The 23316-nt window shown below is 36.6% G+C and overlaps 2 protein-coding genes across 9 annotated transcripts in view; one reads left to right on the forward strand and one right to left on the reverse strand.

Moving 5' to 3' along the window:
- Positions 1–21245, reverse strand: part of DCAF17 (DDB1 and CUL4 associated factor 17) — a 37437-nt gene extending 16192 nt beyond the window's left edge. Inside the window, exons 1-9 of the mRNA XM_029224605.1 lie at positions 20822–21245; positions 20282–20385; positions 14773–14863; positions 11008–11144; positions 10170–10248; positions 9078–9167; positions 6145–6249; positions 5580–5685; positions 7–68 (exon numbers count right to left, since the gene is read on the reverse strand). Of these exons, the coding sequence (XP_029080438.1) occupies positions 7–68; positions 5580–5685; positions 6145–6249; positions 9078–9167; positions 10170–10248; positions 11008–11144; positions 14773–14863; positions 20282–20385; positions 20822–20947 (900 nt within the window). The 5' untranslated portion in view covers positions 20948–21245. The remainder of the gene's footprint in view (positions 1–6; positions 69–5579; positions 5686–6144; positions 6250–9077; positions 9168–10169; positions 10249–11007; positions 11145–14772; positions 14864–20281; positions 20386–20821) is intronic.
- Positions 21246–21476: 231 nt separating this feature from the next.
- METTL8 (methyltransferase like 8) overlaps positions 21477–23316 on the forward strand; it is a 152168-nt gene continuing 150328 nt past the window's right edge. For all 8 annotated transcript variants that reach the window (XR_003793864.1, XR_003793863.1, XM_029224745.1 and 5 more), the window contains exon 1: positions 21477–21683. The gene's annotated coding sequence lies outside the window, so the exon portion shown is untranslated. The remainder of the gene's footprint in view (positions 21684–23316) is intronic.

A 23316-nucleotide genomic window follows, 5' to 3' on the forward strand; every position in this document is an offset into this window, starting at 1 on the left:
CCAAGGATGGCCTCCAATCTGAAAAGCATTCTCCAGGGAGGACACCTCAAAGAGCAGTGGTGGTGTATCTGCAGAGATGGACAAAAGGAATGTATTAGCTCCTTTATTCTGGTAGCCTTGGAACATTCATTAACTGAACTCAACCTTTGCACGCATCATCTATGAACTTCCACTAATGAAAAATTACTATGTTCAAGGAAAGAAAATACAATCAGGAAAGAGGCTTATTGCTTATTTCCATAGTCTTAAGAAAAGAAAAATCTGATAGGAAACAACTGTTAGGTTATGAGTCAACTTTCCAGACATCCGTTTTCAGGATATGTGTGACATGCAGCTGGATGGAGATAAAAAATGGGCTGAAGGTGCTTATGATGGCAAAAATGACAAAGTATACCTAACAAAAGCAGCTGCCATTTAATAAGCACCGGCTATCTACAAGGCTTGGTTAGATACTATTTCCATCTCTCGTAACAATCCAACAAGGTATTAGGTCTAATACTTCCTTCAAATGTGAGGAAGAGAACCTTCATATTCTAGACTCACAGGTTATATTTAGCAAACTTTACAAAAGAAGTGTTGCTTAAGATTTCCACTTCTGAAATAATGAAAAGTAACCACTTAGGATGTGTCCTGTTACCGTGGAAGCTTTATCAAAGGATAGCCACTACTACTAGTATAATCATTAGACAAGTTAATTTTAAGGTAGTTTAGATACATCCAGTCAGTCACTGTCTGTTGGAGACTGACAACACAAAAGAACTATCTGTTAGTGCTTCCTAGTCTTCTTCTTTGATGACAATTAATTTTATATAGAGCATAACAGACTTACTTTTGGAGACATGTATAAATGGAAGGTAGTGCTGCTTATGAAGACCAGAATTCCTTTGGGGCAGCCCTACTGAAATACCACATGGTCTGTTTGTGAAGGTGACTAATCAGAGTCCTTTGTTTATGCCTCTAACTTGAGAGTTTAATCTTTGGCTTATGAGGCCACCACTGTCAGTAAAGGGACTTGTCTTAGGGAGACCATTCACTCAAAAAATCACATGTTACACATAGAAGTGTGTGCCTTATTAGGTTTCTTCATAAGGGCAATTTACTACTTAAAGCTATACAAAGGAAAACAACAAATAATGAAAAGTGAGTTTACAAACTGACAATCTTGAGGAGAAAGAAAAGATAAGTATAAACATATCAACTATATTTAAAGTACCTTTTTTTAAAAACCTTTTAAGAGAAGGGTAATATTCTTAATATATAAAGAAATCTTTTTTAAGTAATAAGAAAATGATGGACACCCCAATAGAAAAATGGGCAAAGGACATCAGTCAGTAAATTGTGAAAGGTACATAAACATCATGTGTGATAATATGGTGGCTACCAAATGATGGTGGATGAGGAAAAGAAGAATTATAAAGAGAAAAAAATACAATTAAGAGTTTGAATTTGGGGTTAAAATTTAAGTAGGTATGTTGTAGAGAATATAAGATAGGAATTCAAAATAGGAAAAAAAATCAATGCAAAAAGATGTATTTAAAAAGAAATACTTTTCCCAGCAGTTGCTAAAAATAGCCCCAAAGCACAGCATGACTCTGCTCACCACAACCCTGGTGGGTCCCCATTAGCCCCAAGAGCCCAAATTTTGATCTCTAATACTATTCTCAATTGAAAGGGCCTAGGAGTTCTCAGAGAATGGCTGATTCCATGTCTTGTGATGAGGAAATTTTAGGATCATTAATAATTACAGGAACATTCTTATACTATTTATAATCACAGAAAATTAAAAACAACCTAAATGTCCATTGTAAACTGGTTAAATAAATTTACAGTTCATGCGTTTAAGGTACATAAGTCGAGATCTTAAAACCTTGAGGAGCTTAGCGTGTGCACATATATACACAGGACCACTCTTTGGCAAAGGTAATATAAGTACTGCATTCAAAAAGCATCAGAAGAAATACAATGAAAACTAAGTTTTCCTTCCATCTGTATCCCTCAAAGATAACTACTATTTATCAGTTTTCTGTGTGCCCTTCCAGATATTTCAAGCAATCCTAAAGGCATATACTCATATATCTATACTTTTAATATATGCATATGAATACTTAACACAAATGAGGTTTTTTATATACATAGTTTTGCACTCCTTTTTTTACTTACTAATATATATTGGAAACTTCTCTATACCAGTGCAAAAAGAATTCCTGTTTCTTTTTAACAATTAAGTTTATGACATAGCCAAACAATCAAAGAATACTAATGTCACCTATCAATGTATCAATATACATTGTTTCCAATCTTTTGCTGTTAGAAACAATGTTGTAACTGTACATTTGTCATTTTGTACACATGTGAATGTATCTGGGATAAATTCCTAAAAATGGAATTGCTCAAGGAATATATGCATTTAAAATTTTGAAACATACTGACAAATTGTCCTCCCCAAGGGACTCCAATAATAAATGAAAGTGCCTCTTTTATACTCTCACCAACGCTGTTACCTAACTTTTTGATATTTGAGAATCTGAAAAGAAGTATCTTATGATAGTGTTAACTTGCGCTTCTCTTATCAGTGACGTTGGGCTTTGTCCTCCCCAAATTAAAAGTCATTTATATTTCCTCTTCTTCTGAACAATATCCTTTGCTCATTTTGTTGTTGTTGTTGTTGTAGTCACTTCTTCTTACTGGTCTGTAGAACTCATATATAAGGAGGAAATTACCCCTTTACAGTGTATGTTGCAAATATTTCCCCTGTTCGTTGTCTGATTTTTGAGTTGGTTTATGTGTGTGCTTTTGTTTTTGTTTTTTACCTTGCAGCACTTTATTTTTATGTAGCCAAATTTATCAATCCCTTCTTTAATGGCTCTGCGTTTGCGTCAGAAAGCTCTTCTCAACTCTGAGATAAAAAGATTCTCTAAGTTTTCTTATAGAACTTTAAATCTTTGATCCATCTATTATTTCTTTTGATGTAAAGAGTAAGATAGAACTCCAACTTTGTTTTCATAAGACCATCTATTAAATAATCTAGATGGAAATTAATATTTGTAATATATTAACATTTAAAAGTGGGTTAGGCTACAGATATACGCAATAATATGCAATGAATCTCAAAAATAATATGGTGAGTCAAAGAAGCCAGACAAAAAAGTACATATCATATGCTTCCATTTATATGAAACTCTAGAAAACTAGAGTGAAAGAAAGCAGGTTAATTGGTTGCCTAAGGCTGGGGATGGGGAGGGAATTGACTGGAAAGGGCACAGGGGAACATTTTGGAGCGATGAAAAGATTTTAAATCTTGATTGTAGTAGTGGTTTCATGGATATAAACATTTGGCAAAACTCAAATTGTACAGTTAAAATGAGGGCATTTAAGTGCATGTAAATTATACTTTGAGTTGTTTTTTTAAATTATTTTATTTTAATAATTTTATTATTTCTTTTCTTTTCTCTGTTTTTGGCTGCACCGTGTGGCTTGTGGGATTTTAGTTCCCTGACCAGGGATAGAACCTGGGCTCCCAGCAGTGGAAGAACAGAGTCCTAACCACTGGACCACCAGGGAATTGCCATTATTTTATTTATTTAATTAATTAATTATTTTTTTAAAAAGCAAGTTATGAAGGAGTATTCACAGTATGATTCTTTTTTGGTTTCAGACATATATACATTACAAGATTACCAAAAAAACACACTGAGGTGATAACAGTTAATTCCATGCAGGAGGACTATGAGTATTTTAAACTTTCTCTATTTTGTTTATCATTATTTCTTAATTCTTCTGTAATGAAAATGAATTGCTTTGCATTTTTTAAAAAAAGTTATTTACAGTTAAAAGGAATATTATTTTGTACAGAGCTTAATGATCCTGAAAAACAAATCTGTAGAAATGAATAGGATTTCAGTCAATATAGTCTGAAAAAATACTCAAAGTTTCCAACATAGTATGCTACTTTTCTAAGCTAAATGTCCAACAATCACTGTATTGTTTTACAATGGCATGTGATTTCAGATATTTTCAAATGTTATTATTTTAAAGTTGATAAAAGTGAGGCCCAGAGAGGTTAAGTAATTTGCTCACTATCATAACCACCAGTTAGTAGTGGAATTTCACTCTTACTAGTAGCAGACCAAGATTGTGATCCCAAATCTAGTCTTCTCTCTACAAACAGGGACCAAAATCACAGCACAATCAAAGGCTCTATGAGCTTTTTTTATCACCCTGTTCTTTGCTTTATTTGCTTACTATCTGCATTTCAACGAGAACCATGTACCATTTGGGGAAACTCTCTTCAAAATAATACATTGTACTTACTACTGGAGCCTGTAGTTTTAAAATTCTTAATAGATTCCTGCTAGCATATTTGTATCAAATATAGGAGGTATTGCTGAGGCTGAGGTATCACAGAACTGCCTAATTCAGCTTGTCCAAGACATCTAAAGCCCCGAGTAATTTTTAGAATATTTATTTTGAGTTTCTTGAATAATGGCTATACTGGACTCTGTTTTTATAGTCTGTCATTTACTAATAAAAAGAACATCTCCTTTCTCACAATTAAATCTTTCATTTGTTTCTTGATCTGTTGATGATGTAATGTTAAATAGTAATAATAGAAAAAAATTACTGTCTTATTTTGACCCATGTTAGAAAAACCTTTGGAGTTTCACCTAAATATGTGATGTTTATTGGTTAGAAGTAAAAGGAAATGTCCTCAATATGACAAAGAATGATTCTTTTTTTAAAAAATATTTATTTATTTAAATTTATTTGGCTGCCCCAGGTCTTAATTGCGGCAGGCGGGCTCCTTAGTTGTGGCATGCAAACTCTTAGTTACAGCATGCATGTGGGATCTAGTTCCCTAACCAGGGATCAAACCTGGGCCCCCTGCATTGGAAGCCTGGAGTCTTAACCACTGTGCCACCAGGGAAGTCCCAAGAATGATTCTTAATGAACCAAGACTAAAGATAAACAAATATTAGGATAACAAAATATATTATCTTTTTAAATTTATTCATATCAGTTTTACATCTGTCTGCATTAAATAATTCTTGTATTGCTGAGATGAACTCTGGTCAGTCATGGTTTATCTAACACACATTGCTCAATTTGAGTAGCAGTTCATTTCCTTTTAATAAACTGCTGAAGTTGATAAGCTAATTAAATATAGAACATTTTTATTATATTTATAAAATTATGTATAATTTTTTTGTGCTTTGTTGATCTTTAAGTTGGGTAAATTTCACAGAACTGTAAAATTTTAAGTTATAAAGGAACTAAGATGGTATCATTTGCTGCAACTTATTATTCTGCAGATAAGGAAATCACGACCAGAAAGGTAAAAGTAACTTGCCAAAGGCAACAGATCTCTGGCTAAGCAAGGTCCAGCACCCCCAGGCCTTTATCTAAATGAATAACAGATTTTTGTGAATGCCTATTCAAAAGCAAAGAATACTCTGCATAGGAATAAAATGAATTAATTTATAATTAAATCATGCAAAAAACATTTGGATGATTACAATTAATAACTATTAATATGACCACTTAATTTTTAAGGTGAAGAAAGTACTATATAGTAGCCATACCTGTGATTTTAATATTACAAGGAATGCCAAAAGGAGCCTCTCCTACAGTTCCAGTAGTCCCACCCCATCTGCATGCACACCCTAAGTCAAGTTTCTGTTGCATGAACTAAAAACAAAACAAAACAAAAATGGTGGCTTTAGCACCTATTTATTTGCTGTCTGGAGAGAGAAAAAAATCAAATTCACATGTATATGACAGAGGAAATGTCTTTATTTATTCAAGGGCCTTTCTGTTTATCTTCCCACCCCTCTTTTAAAGGCTACTTTGTCTTTCTGCATTTGTACAGTTTTGTAGAGTTGAAATCTACACAGTGCCTTACTTTAAAAACATCTCATTAAAAAATTCATACCTCAGTCCTACCAAGGGGGGAAAGTGGCGAGGGGGGTGGGGGTGGTGGTGTGATGAACTGGGAGATTGGGATTGATGAATACACTAATATGTATTAAATGGATAACTAATAAGAACCTACTGTATAAAAAAATAAAATAAAATTCAAAAAAAAAATTCATACCTCAGTCCAAATCTCAAGTTAATTTCAATATGGCAAATTTCAGTTTTCTCTACCTGTTCAGTGATGGCTTGGAAGCTATAAAGTCTGACCAGTCCCGAGCTGTACATCACAATCAGTATTCCATGAGACAAGGTGGCATCTGTTACGCTCCCGAAAATCTGAGGGGAAAGGTAGATATCACCTGAGAAAAGACCAGAAGGCCAATCCTCTGAGTTTCACAGTGGTTTGTGAATCTGTTTAGTATTCAGGCCACCACTACAACACTGCTGCCTAACATTATAACTTAATTATAATTTAGAAACTGGAAGCTAAGGTGTTATTAGGGCAGAGTGGTAAGCCACTGGGGTCTCAAACTGAAGCACTAATGGGAGTGTAAGACATACCCCTCAAAATGATGCAGCAGCATACATTTGCTTCACAGTCTTGTCAATATCTTTTAATAACACATCCTCTTCCTCATGGACATAGGTGTAAACTGAGTCCATTTAATTCTACCATGCAGAATATGCACGGCAGAATAAATACAGGGACCTATTCTTCATAAAATGTTATTTATAAAGGGACATGTTTTAGCTGGAGGTGAAAAGATTGGGTCTAAGAAAGTAATTCTAATAAAAAATAGCCTACTCGAGAATTTCATCATTACCTTGTTCTTTAAATATCTAATACTGTTAAAACTGAACATGTTAAAAACCAAATACATCCAGAAACATTTAGCCTAGCTGATCTTGAGAAGCTTTGGCTCATTGTTCCCTTTCTGTCTCTGTTCTATGCACTGGATCCTGTCATGATGCTTCACAGAGCTCTAAAAAGAACTTGATTCTGTGCCTATTTTAATATTTAACAAAAGCCAACTAACATAAACAAATATTCATAGCAATGAAAGAACAAGTACCCCCGCTCGCCACAACTAGAGAAAGTCTGCATGCAGCAACAAAGACTCAATGCAGCCAAAAATGAATAAATAAAAAAGAAAGAACAAGTAGAAATTCAGTGAAAATCTGTTTCTGTTTCTACTCAAGACAAATCATTTAGTAAAGATTTACTACCCCAACAAACAGCTTAAAGTACATTCTGAGTCTGGCCCGTAGGTAGTCTTATTATGCATAGTAAGTGAAAGATATACGTCAATTTCAAATAACTGTAATCAAAATCAAATCCCTCAAATGATTATCTCGAACATGTAAGAATAAATAGAAACAATTTATGACTTTGTTAAGTGTTCACTCCTATTGTAGACTGTAATAAGTATACACAATTACTTAATCCACAAGCACAAAGAGAACAATTACACTTATGAGCTGTGTTTTTTGTCATCTCTTAAAAGGATAATCATGGTTTGCTTTGCTCTGGACTAGCCTATGACTTTTTATTCCCTGATCCTCATTCCCCAATTTGAAAGGAGGATTTGTTTAATTCAAATGTATTTTCAAATGATGAGTGCTATAATAAAGTAGCCACTCTTATTTTAAAATTTGGTTTAAACTCTGGAGTCAAATCTAAGTTCAAATTCCAGCTTCTCCATTTACTACCTTTAGGATTTTGGTAGCTGCTTAACCTCCTAGTTAAATACTTTATATGTTACACTATTATTATATGTCGTAAAATATTCAAAGTGCCTGATACAAAATGAACAATTAATAAATAATTAATTCTTTAGTCTTTATGCAGTTTAGTATATTATGCTTATATAAAATTTTTAAAATACATTCATCTTGCTTGCTTATAAGTATTAGTGGACCCTCAAGACCTGGCCTCAATAATGCTTCAGGTGCTTAATTAAAGACTAGTAGAATAGACCAATAAATAACTATTCACCCAAACTAAGTAACAATTTTTTTAAAGGAAACTAGCAAACTATTGATTCTTTTACTCAGGAAATATGTCCTTTCTTTCTTCCCAAATAACCACCCCACAAATCAAGAACAATGGCAACAACAATAAAACCCAACACTGGGCTTCCCTGGTGGCGCAGTGGTTGAGAGTCTGCCTGCCGATGCAGGGGACATGGGTTCGTGCCCCGGTCCGCGAAGATCCCACATGCCACGGAGCAGCTAGGCCCGTGAGCCGTGGCCGCTGAGCCTGTGCGTCTGGAGCCTGTGCTCCGCAACTGGAGAGGCCACAACAGTGAGAGGCCCGTGTACCGCAAAAAATAAAAACAAAACCCAACACTGAATGAGTTGAAGAACTTACATATTTAATTATAAGACTTGTTTATATACCATAAAACAAGTTTTAGATCTATACTTTGCAATTAAAATGAGGCACTTTGTTGCAGGTTTTTACCTTTCTTTATGATCATTTTTAACAAGCTTTGGAATATTCCCAATGAAAAAAATATTTTACTCATTTCATAATTTTATAGAACAGTGGTATATTAATGACTGGTACTCAACACTATCCACTTGAGAAGCATAAAAACATGCAGAAAGGGACTTCCTTGGTGGCGCAGTGGTTAAGAATCCTCCTGCCAATGCAGCGGACATAGGTTCGATCCTTGGTCCGGGAAGATCCCACATGCCGTGAAGCAACTAAGCCCATGCGCCACAGCTACTGAGCCTATGCTCTAGAGTCTGCACGCCAAAACAACTGAGGCCATGTGCCACAACTACTGAAGCCCACGTGCCTAGGCCCGTGCTCCACAACAAGAGAAGCCACCGCAATGAGAAGCCCACACACTGCAATGAAGAGTAGCCCCCAACACAACTAGAGAAAGCCCATGCGCAGCGACGAAGACCCAAAGCAGCCAAGGATAACTACCTAACTAAATAAATAAACATGTAGAAAGATGAAGGGACTTTTAGACTCTCTTCCCACATCAAATGTTCTCATGTATTTTGATATGAAATAAACTAAATCAGCAAGCTTTGTACAGTCAAGGGAACATTTCCAATCCAAACACCTAATAAACAAATAATTAAACAATGATATTACACCTTACTGTCAAAAAATTAGTATTACAATTAAATCAGAAATGAGTTCCTACCTTTTTGTTGATCTCCAGAATCCCTATGAGTGAAAAAGGTAGCACATGGAACACTGCAAGGTACAGCAAAACAGGTTGTTGAATGCCTGCCTAAAAGGAAAGACTAAAATCATAGGCAGCTCTCAAGAGTATTTTAAAACTGCTGTTTTCCTAGTGGTTACCAGTGGGGAAAGGGAAGTGGGGGAGGGGCAATATGGGGGTAGGGGATTACGAGGTACAAACTATTATGTATAAGACAAACTACAAGGATATATTGTACAACATGGGGAATAAAGCCAATGTGTTATAAGAACTATAAATGGAGTATAACCTTTACAAATCATGAACCACTATATTGTACATCTATAACATATATCATACATCAACTATACTTCTATAAAAAGTTTTTTAATTAAAAAAAATAAAAACACTGTTTTCATGAATTAAAAACATTCCTCTATCTACATTGCAAAGTTACTTAAACAGGAAGGCCTGCATGTTCAAAATATGTCCACTAAGCCTTTAGCCCTTCAGATACTACAAACTACATATACACAAAAATCTATAGAAGTAAGCATAACAGTAAACGTTTCTTAACAACAAAATATATTTTACAAAAACATACTTTATATACTGTATAACAAAATATATTTATATACTATATAATAGATAATATAAATTAATATATTGTATTATATTATTATACAACATAATTTATATTGTGAATTGGAATTCTAATAATCAAGGGCCTAATCAAAAGACACAGAGTTATCATGGTCATATCATTTAGCATTACAAAACAGTATTACACTAACATGAGAAAAGAGAAATAGAAAAAAGTATCAACAATTAAAACTCGAGTGATTTCTCTGCTTGAAGAAGATAGCTCCTTTACTCTGAAGAACAAGGTTCAAATTTCTTTCCGTTATGGAATATAAAATAATCTGTGGTATTTCCCCAGAGTGGCTTGAAGGGAATTGCCTAAATTTGTGGTAAACAACTTTTATAGCATGCTTCAGAAATCAAAGATAATTAGTTCTTTCATAACAAATTTTCAGACAAATTCCTCTGGAAACAAATTCTTTATTTTATTGAATGTTTAAAGATGTCTACCTGCTGGGCCAATGCTGAGCCTTTGCTCTGAGCTGACTTGACTGCAATGATTTCTTGAGGAGTGTCCCAGCTCAAGTATCTTTTAAAAGAATAAAAAGAAATTTATTCATTTGTGTCAATTTCCTTATACTTAAAATAAAAATATAATAGATATTTTAAAAGTGAACAGTTTTTCAGTTACTTAAATTATAAAATCAAAGCAGTTTATTTTAAAAACAAGTAACTAACTAGAAGAATTCCCTTGGATCCTTATACGTATTTATTCCTATTTTTAAATATATATATAATTTTAATCCTTCTAGAGTCTCAGTGAATAAAAATTATATTTGATCTGTCAGTATTCAAAACTTAGAAAACAAAAAACCATTCCTGATTTAAAATGGAAGTTACAAAAAGCATTGAAAATGTTACATTCACATTTTGCATGCACATATTCATTCCAAAAATTTATATCTAATTTATAAAATTACTAGTTAAAAATTAAGTTCTTAGATTATATTACGTAGGTAATTTAACTGCAACAGACCAGCCTTCAGAAAAATCTACCATAAAATACATCCTACATATAAAATACTATTTGTAAAAAGTAAATTTTTTTAAGAAAGGGTATCTGCCAACTACTAGAGGTTAGTTACTTATGAGGAATACAGATAAATGATAAAGGGTCTCCATCCTCAGATCTTCAAAAGTAGTCATGAGGAGAGAAAAATAGAATAGGTTTTTAAACTGAGATCTATGTATACAATGGAAAACTTTAAAAAAAAATCTTGAAATATCCCAGGCCACAAGTCTCAATTTTTCATAATAAAATTTTAAATAACAAAGTCACACTTAATACCTGAATTTGCAATATGAAGCAAGATATATTTTCTCAAGGACTTTCCCTGTAGTTGCTGATATACGAAGTAGCCAATTATGAGCAGTCAGTGCTATGAGTGAGGATTTATAATCTGATGTATTGGGAAGCATTTCTCCCTTAAAAAAAAATGAGGTATAAAACTGAAACTCCACGGTCATAAACAATCTGCAGTAATCCATATCCAAAGAAAACAGCTAAACACTTAAAGAAGTAGTCAAATAAGTAAATTAAAAAAGAACTATTAATGCACAAATAAAGAATTAAGACAAGGAAAGATTAAAATCATGAATAATTTTCATCATTAATTTATTAAGTGAGTTTGTTCACATGGAGCGCTTCAACAGTACCTGAAATAACTGATTACTTATTAAGTATTAATCATTAAGTATTCAACAAATGTTAGCCAATCATTATCATAATAACAGCAGTAATAGGAGTACTACTGATGCTGCTGTGATAACAATAGCAACAATAACAGTTTTTTCTTTTTTTTTTTTTTTTTGCGGTACGCGGGCCTCTCACTGTTGCGGCCTTTCCCGTTGCGGAGCACAGGCTCTGGACGCGCAGGCTCAGCGGCCATGGCTCACGGGCCTAGCCGCTCTGCAGCATGTGGGATCTTCCCGGACCAGGGCACGAACCCATGTCCCCTGCATCGGCAGGCGGACTCTCAACCACTGTGCCACCAGGGAAGCCCCAATAACAGTTCTTAAAACCATGTATATAATACCATAAGCAATTAAGAGTCATCTGCTAGAACAGATGTTTCTTTATTCCAAGACTTGTTTTCCTTTTGATAAAAGTTAAAATGGCAAAAAAGCAAATTATCCCATTAGTCACTGTGGCTCTACTCTAACCTCAAATGAAAAGCTAAAATCCAGAATCAAGGCAGCCAAAGAAAAGAGTCAGACCTAATTTTAAAGAGAACCTCTGTCTCCAATGGATTACCCCCAACAAAGGGAGAGGACAGCTGCTTGGGTGTACCTGCCACTGAGGAGTTGCCATAAGGTGGAAGACTAAGGCAGAAAGAGAAAGAGAAGCCAAGGGTTCTACTTTGATTTATAGAATAAAAAGGATGTTCTAAGGGGAAAGTTAAGAATAAGGAAGTTGAAATTACTCTTATATTGCTTGGGCTGAAGAGTGAATAGAAAAGAATGTAAGTGTAGTTATTTTATTTATACTCCTAAGGTTTGTCTCCCCTTTCAAATGTTAGGGAAAGAAACAAGGTTTTTTTGTTTGTTTCTTGGGGGTGTGTGTGTGTGTTTAAGCTTATTAGCTACTGAAGTCTTACACTAAAATCACAGGCAATGATGTAAATATTTTTATTCTTTGGTGTCTTACATAAGTATCACCTCATGGAGTTTTTAAAGTTTTTAAAAATGTACCATTTATACCTTGCCTACTTAAAAAAACAAGGATTAAGTAGCATACATAATAGGTTCAAGCTATTTTCCTAAACTAAAAGTTGTATTTCACACATTATCTCAGAGAAGAAGGGTGCTAGTTTAAATGTAGTTTCACGTCAGTATGTTAATACAATATGCTTTGTAGTTTTTCTTAGTGGAAAATCTTGCTCCACTTCAAATAAGAATGAAATGTTTAAAGAGGATTGAGATTAGGAATTTGGTTACTAGAAACTTTATTTTTGCAGAATTGCTCTAAATTTTTGGTGTTCTGCACTGGTGTCTTCAAAATTTTTCTCAGTTAGGAAATCTGTCATCCTCTTCCCCTCACCAATGAGACTGGACTAAAAGGCTTTAGATGTGGGGACACAATAGTTATTTTTAACTTTCAATAAGGAGTTGGGGAAGAGAACGTAGATTTAAAGCTTCCTGATTTTTAAAAAGGAGACTTCTATGAAAAGAAAGCAACTGTCCAGGGAAAAAGAAAGCAGCAGCCCTAGAAAACTACAATTTTATGTAAAAACAAGTGTTAAAAAAAAAAAGGAATTTCAATAATAAATACAAAGCATAGTCTCTTAACCTTTAAACACTATTTTTGGTCACATATTCTATTTTTCCTAAAAAACAAACAGCCAGATTCAGAGACCTGATTAGTTTGTTGTAGTACTTTTTTTCTTTCTTTTTTTTTTTTTTTTTCTGGCCACACCACACATCATGTGGTATCTTAGTTCCCTGACCAGGGGTCGAACCCATGCCCCCTGCAGTAGAAGCGAGGTGTCTTAACCACTGGACCACCAGGGGAGCCCCTGTTGCAGTACTTTTTTTTTTTTAAACATCTTTATTGCAGTATAATTGCTTTACAGTGGTGTGTTAGTTGCTGCTGTACAACCAAGTGAATCAGCTATATGTATATATATATCCCCATATCTCCTCCCTCTTGCGTCTCCCTCCCCACCCCTCTAGGTGGACACAAAGCACCGAGCTGATCTCCCTGTGCTATGCGGCTGCTTCCCACTAGCTAGCTATTTTACATTTGGTAGTGTATATATATGTCCATGCCACTCTCTCACTTCGTCCAGCTTACCCTTCCCCCTCCCCGTGTCCTCAAGTCCATTCTCTATGTCTGTGTCTTTATTCCTGTCCTGCCCCTAGGTTCATGAGAACCTTTTTTTTTTTTTAAGATTCCATATATATGTGTTAGCATACGGTATTTGTTTTTCTCTTTCTGATTTACTTCACCCTGTATGACAGTCTCTAGGTCCATCTACCTCACTACAAATAACTCAGTTTTGTTTCTTTTTATGGCTGAGTAATATTCCATTGTATATATGTGTTGCAGCACTTCTTTAGTGTTTCTTAGAACACTGATCCTATGGAAAATTAATATTTAAAAATATATCTCAAAATAGGAAGTTCTATGATCAAAAAAGCTGGGAAAACGGTTTGACAATCACCATGAACAGTAGTATTATTGTAAGTATTAACAGTATTAAAGGCTCTGAGAAGTAATTCTATAAATAAATTTGTTTAACCCTTTAAACAACCTAATTCTCCCAACTCCTCTAGCAATTATAAGATGTTAACATCTTACGAAAACGGCGTTCTGAAAAAATACACACTGGGGCAATGCTGATCTGATGGAATGAGCTTATCTATTATTTTATTATTTTTATTTTTATCTTATTATTTTCCTAAAAAGATTCATAGAGGAAACCCATAAGAATCCACTTTCAAAGGGTCACATGGGCTTCCCTGGTGGCACAGTGGTTGAGAGTCCGCCTGCCGATGCAAGGGACACGGGTTCGTGCCCCGGTCCGGGAAGATCCCACATGCCACAGAGTGGCTGGGCCCGTGAGCCATGGCCGCTGAGCCTGCACGTCCGGAGCCTGTGCTCCGCAAAGGGAAAGGCCACAACAGTGAGAGGCCCGCGTACCGCAAAAAAAAAAAAAAGAGTCACGTAACATAACTGTTGCCCTAAATAAATATTTTATTGTCTCAATATATTAAGTAGAATAATCTCTTAAACGCTAAGAATAACTATAAACTAGCTTATATTGCTTATAAAACTTTTAATCAGTTCATAACTTTTTCTAGTTTTCAAGATTTACAAATGGTATTAAAAGTTAAAAATATATTCATAGTATTAATATATAATTTTTTAGGACAGGAATTACTTCGTGAGGAAAAATGATAATCAAAAGATATGCTCTCTTCTTGATTCCTTTCAAAGTTTAAGAATCACTATGATACCTAAGTTTTATTTCTTTATGCAGTATATTAACAATCATCTGTTCTTCTAGGCTAAAAATGCTTTAGAAATAAGTGCTCTAAAAACAAATCTTACCACTGGGCATTCCCATAATAAAGCATCCTCTATTTTTTCTGATTTGGAACATTTTGGCATTTCATAAAGTTTTCTTGGCTCTGATGCAACGCTGGGGAAAAAAAAACTATTATTCTTCTTCATAAATGAGGTAGTGTTTGCTCAGATTTGAGGTTTTTGTTTTTTTTTTAATCAGAGATTTGGCATACCAAAAATACAACTTGCTACTTTGCTTTCCTCTTCGTGATTAAATGTTAACATTTTTTTTTCTGATCACAAAATTCATAATACACATTCACAGAAAAAAATCTAAAATATATAATAAATTAAAATAAATTATAATAGTACAAAACTACCTAATATTAACATTTTGGCTCAGTATTAATATCTTGGTTCATTTCCCTCTAGCTTTTCTTTATATACACATACCCACCTGCTGATCACTTTCCAAAACTGGAGCATACTGAATTCTTTCTTTATCCTTTAACATTTAATATGAATATCTCTGTTGAATTCCACATTCATAAACTGTTATTCCAACATCATAAAATGAAAATTAATTAGATAAAGAGTTCCTTTATTTGCGATGCAAATTAGTAGATAATAAAGGAAATACCCTTTAAGGCTTTTTTTTTTTACTCCCAAGTTGTGTTTCAGAAAGGTTGAATAAGCTTATACTTCTGCCAATATTGAACACTATATTTTTGATATGAAAAATAGTCTCTTACCTATACTTCCCTGATTACTACTAAGAGGTGTACATAGATGTTTTCATTTTTTTAAACTGATGAACTTTAAAATTAAACTACTAATTAGAAACAATTTTTAGGGTGACAATTTTATTCAACTTTGATGTACTCTCACTGACTCAAAGGTTTAAACCAAACAGAATTTCACAGGAATGAAAGCAACCTCATATATGATTCTAACCTATGGGTAAAACACCCCTGAATGGAATATTAAAGAACTCCAATGGTATTTACCATTGGATCACCAATCAATGTCACTTACTCTGATTTTTTAAAAATTTTCAATTAAAGCAGCTATCTCTAAATTGGAAAAGGGCATTAAATGATACCAAAGAATTACTATTAATTTTGCTGGGCATGATAATGACATTATGATGATATAAGAAGATGTCCAGATTTCCACTTCTAGCATGAGAGTATGAGGAGCTCTATGGACATGCTCCCCAGGAAAATGGTGAGAATTATAAAAGGACAACTAATTAAAGTCTCTGGAAGTGGTCCTAGAGGCATATAACAAATGAAAAAACATTTACTCAAAAAAATCTACTAGAACTCAGTAAGAACAGTAAGAGTCTATGGTGTTTGAAATAATATGTGCTCCCTCTCCACCATTCTTAGCTCAGCAAGATGAAAACTCTACTCCAGACTGGTACAGCCAAGAGCACAGGGCTCCCTCAACCCCCGGCTCCTAGAGGGTTACCTTCCCTCGAAGCGTAGAAAGACAGCATTTTCCATCCAGCCTCCACCTCCTCGTTGCTGGGCCTGGGCCCTAGGTTAGTGCAGTCAAGAGGTGGGACTCCCTTCTGCCTAGCCCCTACTCATGGGATGGAGGCTCTACCTTGGGCCTGCCATGCCTAAGAATACTGGAGCTCTGATTACCCTTATCCCACCTCATAAAGCAGTGGTTCCACATTGAGAGTGGCAAGAAAATCCGAGGCTAATGTCTGCCCCAACCCCATGTGCTCAGCTAGGGTAGGGGAGTCATTCAGAGGCAAAAGTTCCACTGACCCTCTCCCCCGACCAGCTTGAGAGCCTTGGCTTGAAGATTTTGCCTGGCGGAGAAGCAGGCCATAAAGCAGATAGCTCCAAGTCTCTTCCCAGAGAAACTGACTTCATTTGTAACAGAATGAGAAGTTCTAGCCTAAGAGCACTCTCACAACCAGTGGAGGCTGTGACGAAAGGCAAATGAGTAGAGATCTGTAGATTCACTGGCCATACAGGCTAAACTGTAGGCTGGCTAATTTGCTGGAGAGAACCAGAAAAAGATTGCTGGAAGGAGCCCTCCAGGGTCAGAACAAATCTCAAACACTACCTAAAAAACCATTGTCTCTAACTTCTGGTTTCTGGTCCATCAGTCATGTCCTCACAACAAGAAAATAGCTAAGCAAACTGAAAATCAACAACTCTTATAAGTTACATCAGATAATTGAGGTCAGAGGGCAAATTGCTGCCCCCAAAACTGGAGAGAGAGGTGGATACCAAGAATCACAGCTTACTAGAAGCAAAAACCCAGGAGCAAGCCGCTGGAGTCAGTACTGGGGAGACAAAAACAAGAACACCAGAGAAAATTTTAGGCTCTGACACCTACAGCAACAGCAAACAACAAACATAGCCTAACTCCTAGCCAGATAAATATTAATCTCACTCTAAAGACCTATCTACTACAATTCCTTTTACCCAATACATCATGTACAACTTTCAACAAAAAATTGCAAGGCATGCTAAAATGCAAAATACGAAGTTTAAAGAGACAAAGCAAGTGTGAGGACCAGACAAGTTATGGTGGAGGTTTCGGAATTATCAGATTGGGAACTTAAAATAAATATGATTAATATGCTAAGGACTCTAATGGAAAAAGTGGAGACATGGAGGGACAGATGGGTAATTAATCACAGAGAAAAAAATCCTAAGAAAAATCAAAAGAAAATGCTAGAAATCAAAAACACCATAATACAAATGAAGAATGTCTTTGATGGGCTTATCAGGAGACTGGACACAGTTGAGGAAAGAATCAGTGATCTTGAACATATGTCAACAGAAACTTCCCAAACTAGAAAGAAAAAAGAATGAAAAAAGCAGAACAGAACATTTAAGAGCTGTGGGAAATTGGAAAATGTGTAATGTACACATAATGGGAATACCAGAAGAAGAAAGAGAACAAAACAGAAGAAATACTGAAATAATAATGGCTGAAAATTTTCCAAAATTAATGACAGACACCAAACCACATACATAGGAAGCTTACAGAACACCAAGCATGATAAATACCAAAAAATCTATACCTAGGCATACCATATTCCAACTGTAGAAAATCAAAAACAAAGAGAACATCTTGAAAGACGGTAGAGGGAAAAAAATCACCTTACCTACAGATGAACAGGTTAAGAATTACACTGGACTTCTCTTCAGAAACCATGCAAGCAAGTAGAGAGTGGAGTGAAATATTTAAAGTGATGAAACAAAACAAACTCCCACCAACCTAGAATTCTGTATCCTGAGAGGTTATCCTTAAAAAGTTGAGGAGAAATAAGACTTTTTCAGACAAACAAAAATTGAGGGAATGTGTTGTCAGTGAACCTGCCTTATAAGAAAGTTCTGCCTTAAGAACTCAAAGAAGTTCTCCAGAGAGAAGAAAAATGATATAGGTCAGAAACTCAGATCTACATAAAGAAAAGAAGAATGTTAAAGAAGGAATAAATAAAGATAAAATAAAATCCATTGTTTTTCTTATACTTAATTGATTTAACAGATAAAAATGTGTTTATAATAATGTATTCAGCAACAAGGTATTCAATGAATATAGCTTATGGATAAGTAAAATGTATGACAGTAATATTATAAAAGACAGGAGGGAGGAATTAGAAACACTCTGTTATAAGGTAGCTGCACTACTCATGAAGAGAGTAGGAGAAAGTGACTTGAAAGTGACTTAGATTAGTTGTAAATGTATACTGCAAGTTCCAAGGCAACCACTAAAAAGTTTAAAAAAGAAATATAATTGATATGTTAAAGTGGAGAGAAAATGTAATCATATAGGATGCTCAGTTAAAATCAGAGAAGGCAGAAAAAGAATAAAAGACAAAGAAACAAAGAAAGCTGGAGTAGCCATATTAATTTCAGACACAGCAGACTTTGACAAGGAAAATTATCAGGGATAAAGAGTGGCATTAATGTGTATGCATCTAACAACAGAATGTCAAAATATGTGAGACAAAAACTTATAGAACACAAGGAGAAATAGACAAATCCACTAATATAGTTAAGAGACTTCAAAACAACCTCTATCAGTAACTGACAGATCCAACAAGCAGAGTCCATAAGGATATAGTTGAACTGAACAGTACCATCAATCAGCTGGGTCCAACTGACATCTTTAGAGTACTTCATCCAACAAGGGAATACACATTCTTCTCAAGCCCACGTGAAACATTCACCAAGATAGACCACACTCTGGGCCATAAAGTACACTTCAACAAATTAAAAAAACTAGAAATAATATAAAATATGCTCTCAGAACACAGTGGAATTAGATTAGAGATCAATAACAGAAAGATAGCTGGAAAATCTCAAAATATTTGGAGATTAAATGACACATTTATAATTAACACAAGGATCAAAGAAGCTCTCAAATTTTAAAATGAATATACAGTGTATCAACATTTGTGGGATGCAGCAAAAACAGTCCTTAGAGGGAAATGTATGGCATTAAATATATATATTAGAAAAGGAGAGGTGTTTTTGGGTTGGTGAACACATGGAGATTCAGGAAGAGTGGCAGGCTCAGAGAGCATAGAAGCTCTGCACTCCTTCCCATATACACTGCCCTATGCATCTCTTCCATCTGGTTGTTCCTGAGTTATAAACTTTTATAATAAACTGGTAATCTACTAAGAAGCCAGTCACACACAAAAATCCGTATTATGTGATTCAATTTTTTGAAATGTCCAAAACAGATGAATCTATAGAGACAGAAAGTAGACTAGCAGGTGCATAGGGCTGAGGGTGATGAAGGTATCCTGGTGATAGCTAAAGGGTACAGTGTTTCTTTTTGAGGTAATGAAAATGTTCTAAAATTAACTGTAGTGATGTCTATATGAACCATCAGTGGTTCATCAAATTCATTTTCATTGAATTTCAAGGAAGTAAAAATCATTGCATCGTACACTTTAAAATGGTGAATTCTTTCTTAAAAAAGAAAAAGAAAATAGCCATTTTTTTTAGAGAAGCAAACTTAAGTACGGCATGATGTTTGGAATATGCTTTAAAATATTTAGCAAAGGAATAAAGGAAAAGGGGGTGGGAAAAGATAAGCAAATGGCAAAATCTTGATCCTTTTTGAATCCAGGTAATGAATATATGGGGTTCACTATGCTATTCTCTACTTGAGCAAGTTTGAAAATTTCCTTCTAAAACAAAGGCAAGCAGTTTCAAAACAAAACACAGAAAGTCTTCTCTAAAACATCATCTAATTAGTAGGTACCTGGATCTCTTGACTCTGGTATCTTTTAAGCAGAATAAAATACTACATTGTACTCAGCAAACTGTCATTTTGCCTGCAATATAAATTTGCTTTAAGTTGGTGTTTACAAGGATAAAACCTCAAACTTTAGATTTAACAAGATTTTAAAATTACATGCATTTTACCCCCTACCCTTATTTTGGACCGATTTCTCCATTTTCCTATTTCACTAAGCACTAATGTAGGCATGTGTTTCTATAAAAATTAGAGTTAAGAGCAACAGTCAAATGAATTACAGCAAAAACTTTCACCAAAAAGATACCTGCTGACACAGCACCGATAGTTGTCAAAATATATTCTTCCTCTCTCATAGGCTATAGGTGACTTGGAATGAGTTGTCCAAACATTCTTAAACTTAGTACTTTCCTGAAAGACACAAGGAATTTCGATTTAGTAAATAACTCCTAAGTTTCTACTGTGCACCAATTTTAAGTTGGATAGTTACATTTACAGTTTTCAAAATAATTTCATGTACGTTCTTAAAAAAACATTATGTTCAATTCTTCCTCACTCTGCCTTCACGTTTTGGCTTAAGTGGGGTGACCAATTTTTAGAAAAAAAGAACTGTCTGCAATAAGACATAAAGTTAAAACTAAAAGCATGTGCCGGTTCTTTTAAAGGCTATTTACTAATCCTCCAGGTTCAAGGCCTGGATCACCCTGCCCATCAAGGGTGATCTTAAAACGGGGCTGTATTGCGTGAAAACTGCACCCCTGCCGGAAGCTTGACTCCCACCCCTAGCCCCACCCTCCGCCAATCGCCCCGCTGCCCTTGGTTCGGCTCCCGGCCGGCGGGCGGTCACCTGGCACACCAGCGCCCGCAGGATACCCAGGTTCGTCCTCTGCACCACGCCCGCGTCCCGAGAGAAGAAGCCCAGCGCCCGGCGACTCAGCCTGCGGCACACGTTGGGCTTCTGGCTTGGGCCCATGGAGGTGCGGGCCGGTGGTGGAGTTGGCAGGGCCCAAGAGGGGTGCGCCCCTCACTCCGGCGCCGGGCAGCGGCCGCTACCTCCGAACCTCCAGGCCCCAACTCCCCGAGGGGCCCAGGAAAAGCTGACACCCGGAGCCGGGCCGGGGGCGCACGGCAGTGAGGCGAGGTTAGGCAGAGCCGGCGCCGCCCGAGACCGGGCAATTGGAAAGGAAAAGAAACTCTCTTCCTGGCTGGCCCCTCAAACGCTCTCCGACTCCGGACCCGGGGGCCGGCACTGCGACGACCGTAACGCGCGGTCCGCCGGAGCCGTTCCCTCACTGGGAAATGTAGTTCCCAGTGCCCTCGGAGGGATCTTGACTTCTGTCCAGAACTACAACCCCCACAAGGCAGCGGGGAGCGAGCGCTTGCCCCGGCCCCGCCTCCAACCGGCCGCGGCCCCGCCCGGCCTTGCCTCCTCTGGCCCCGGCGGAGGCTGCGCCGTAGGGCTGGCGCGCCTTTCCGGCTCAGCACGTGGCGTCAGGGGAGAACTCTGGGGGCGCTGTGCTGCAGCCTCTTGGTCCCCGTTACCTGTTCAAGCCCTGCTTTCAGGGGTGCGTCCCTTGCCGCCCCGGTACCCTTACGTCTCTCAGCCCCCGACTTTTGCTCTGAGAGGCCCTGACCGGGCGCCGAGAGGGTGGCGGTGTCGTGTGCTACCGCCCCTCTCCCCCGAAGGCAGCGTCCTGTGCTAAAGAAAGGTACGCTTTCCCTTCAGTCACGGCTTTCCCTTCAGTCACGCGTTGGACGTTGTGGATGAGGTGGAAGGTTAAACCTTTTGGGTCCGTAAACACTATGCTTTTGTTATTATGAGTTAGTGGTGAAGGTGTTGGCATTCCCACCAAACTAGAGTTGAATTATTTTCCCGGAGGCCCGCCCTTTTGTGGTCTGCAGAGACGCAGGCTGGTTTTGCGATAATTGCTGCATTGTCCTTACTCGCCTTTTTTTCCCCTTCTTATCGGGAATGAAATATGAAATATTTACATTGTTATTGAACTGCCTAGGGTACTCCACGTTGATTCCTCTAAGTAAAAGATAACTTTGTGACTAGCCCTGCCTGTAGGGTCAAGGTTCCTGTCATATCCTCAAGGGCTGGGTCATTGAGGATATGACATTCCTACCACACTAAGGTTTCAGTAATCTTGCACCAGACGAGGGCCCTTGCTTTGCTTTTAAGTGCCTTGAGGGTGGTGTCTTTGCATCTCCCACGTGGCCTCTTGTTCAGACTTGGGCTAGGGAGTGATTGCATTTGACTGACAGAGCAAAAAGTACAATACTGGGTGAGTGCATTGGTTTTAAGTGTTTAGGAAAAATTTGTCATATCTCTTTTTAACTCTGCTGAATTTCCTTTAGGGCCTGGGCTTTTGCTGATTTTTTCATGACTTATTTACAGCATACTGTGGAGTGCTTTGTATATTTTTAGAGAGCGCTATAATAGTTAATTTGGTAATTCATGAATGCAGCTGTCACTGAGAAAACGAACCCAGAAAAGATAACTGGGTTTTCTTTGGCGAAAATGAAATTCAAATCATTGCTGAATTGAATTGATCACCTCTTTTTTTCTCCTTCCCTTTCACCCCAACTTGTTTGTCTCCTAGTGGTCTGTATCTCACCACCAAGTCACCCAAGGGACAGTCATCCTAGATGCCCTCTTTTCTGTCACCCTTAACCAAGTGCTTTTGATTCTGTTATCCATCTCCTCTTCATATCCCCCTCCCCCCCGAGTAATTTAGGGCCTCACCATTTTACCACATTATTATGTTAAGTAGCCTCCTTTCTGCCTTACTTAAATACTTTCAATTCCAACCCTCCACACTGCTGCCAGAGTGATTTTTCTATAGCACAAATCTGTCATTTCCCTATTTAATCTTTCAGTGGCTCCCCGTCACCAAGAGCAGAATTTCTCAAACCTAAGTAGATACCTAGGATTCTCTATGGTGAACTTAAAATATGTTCGGTATAAATGGTTGTACATTAAATGAAGCAAAACTATAAAACAAATAAATTCTGATGAATGCTTATTTATTGTTAACAATGAGACTGTTTTTGCTGGACCTATCATGCTCTAAAAAGTAAACCTTCACTGTCCTCCAGGGCATAAATTCCTTACAGAAAGGCCTGTCCGCATTGTCCTTGTGTTGAGAGATTACTCAGTGACTTCACCTCTTTTCTTTATTTAAACCAGTGTAAAAATCTTCCTTTGTTCATTGTGTCATGATTTCATTTGACCTTCACTTGACAAATATCATTTATGTAAAAGTCTCCATGTCTCTCATTAAACCTGTGCCAATGATAAACCACTTGTTTGCCAGTGCAGTCCTAAACACAAACGTG

Source organism: Monodon monoceros, unplaced genomic scaffold, assembly GCF_005190385.1.
Source record: "Monodon monoceros isolate NGI ecotype Baffin Bay Population unplaced genomic scaffold, NGI_Narwhal_1 Super_Scaffold_16, whole genome shotgun sequence".
In the NCBI taxonomy this organism is placed as follows: Eukaryota; Metazoa; Chordata; class Mammalia; order Artiodactyla; family Monodontidae; genus Monodon; species Monodon monoceros.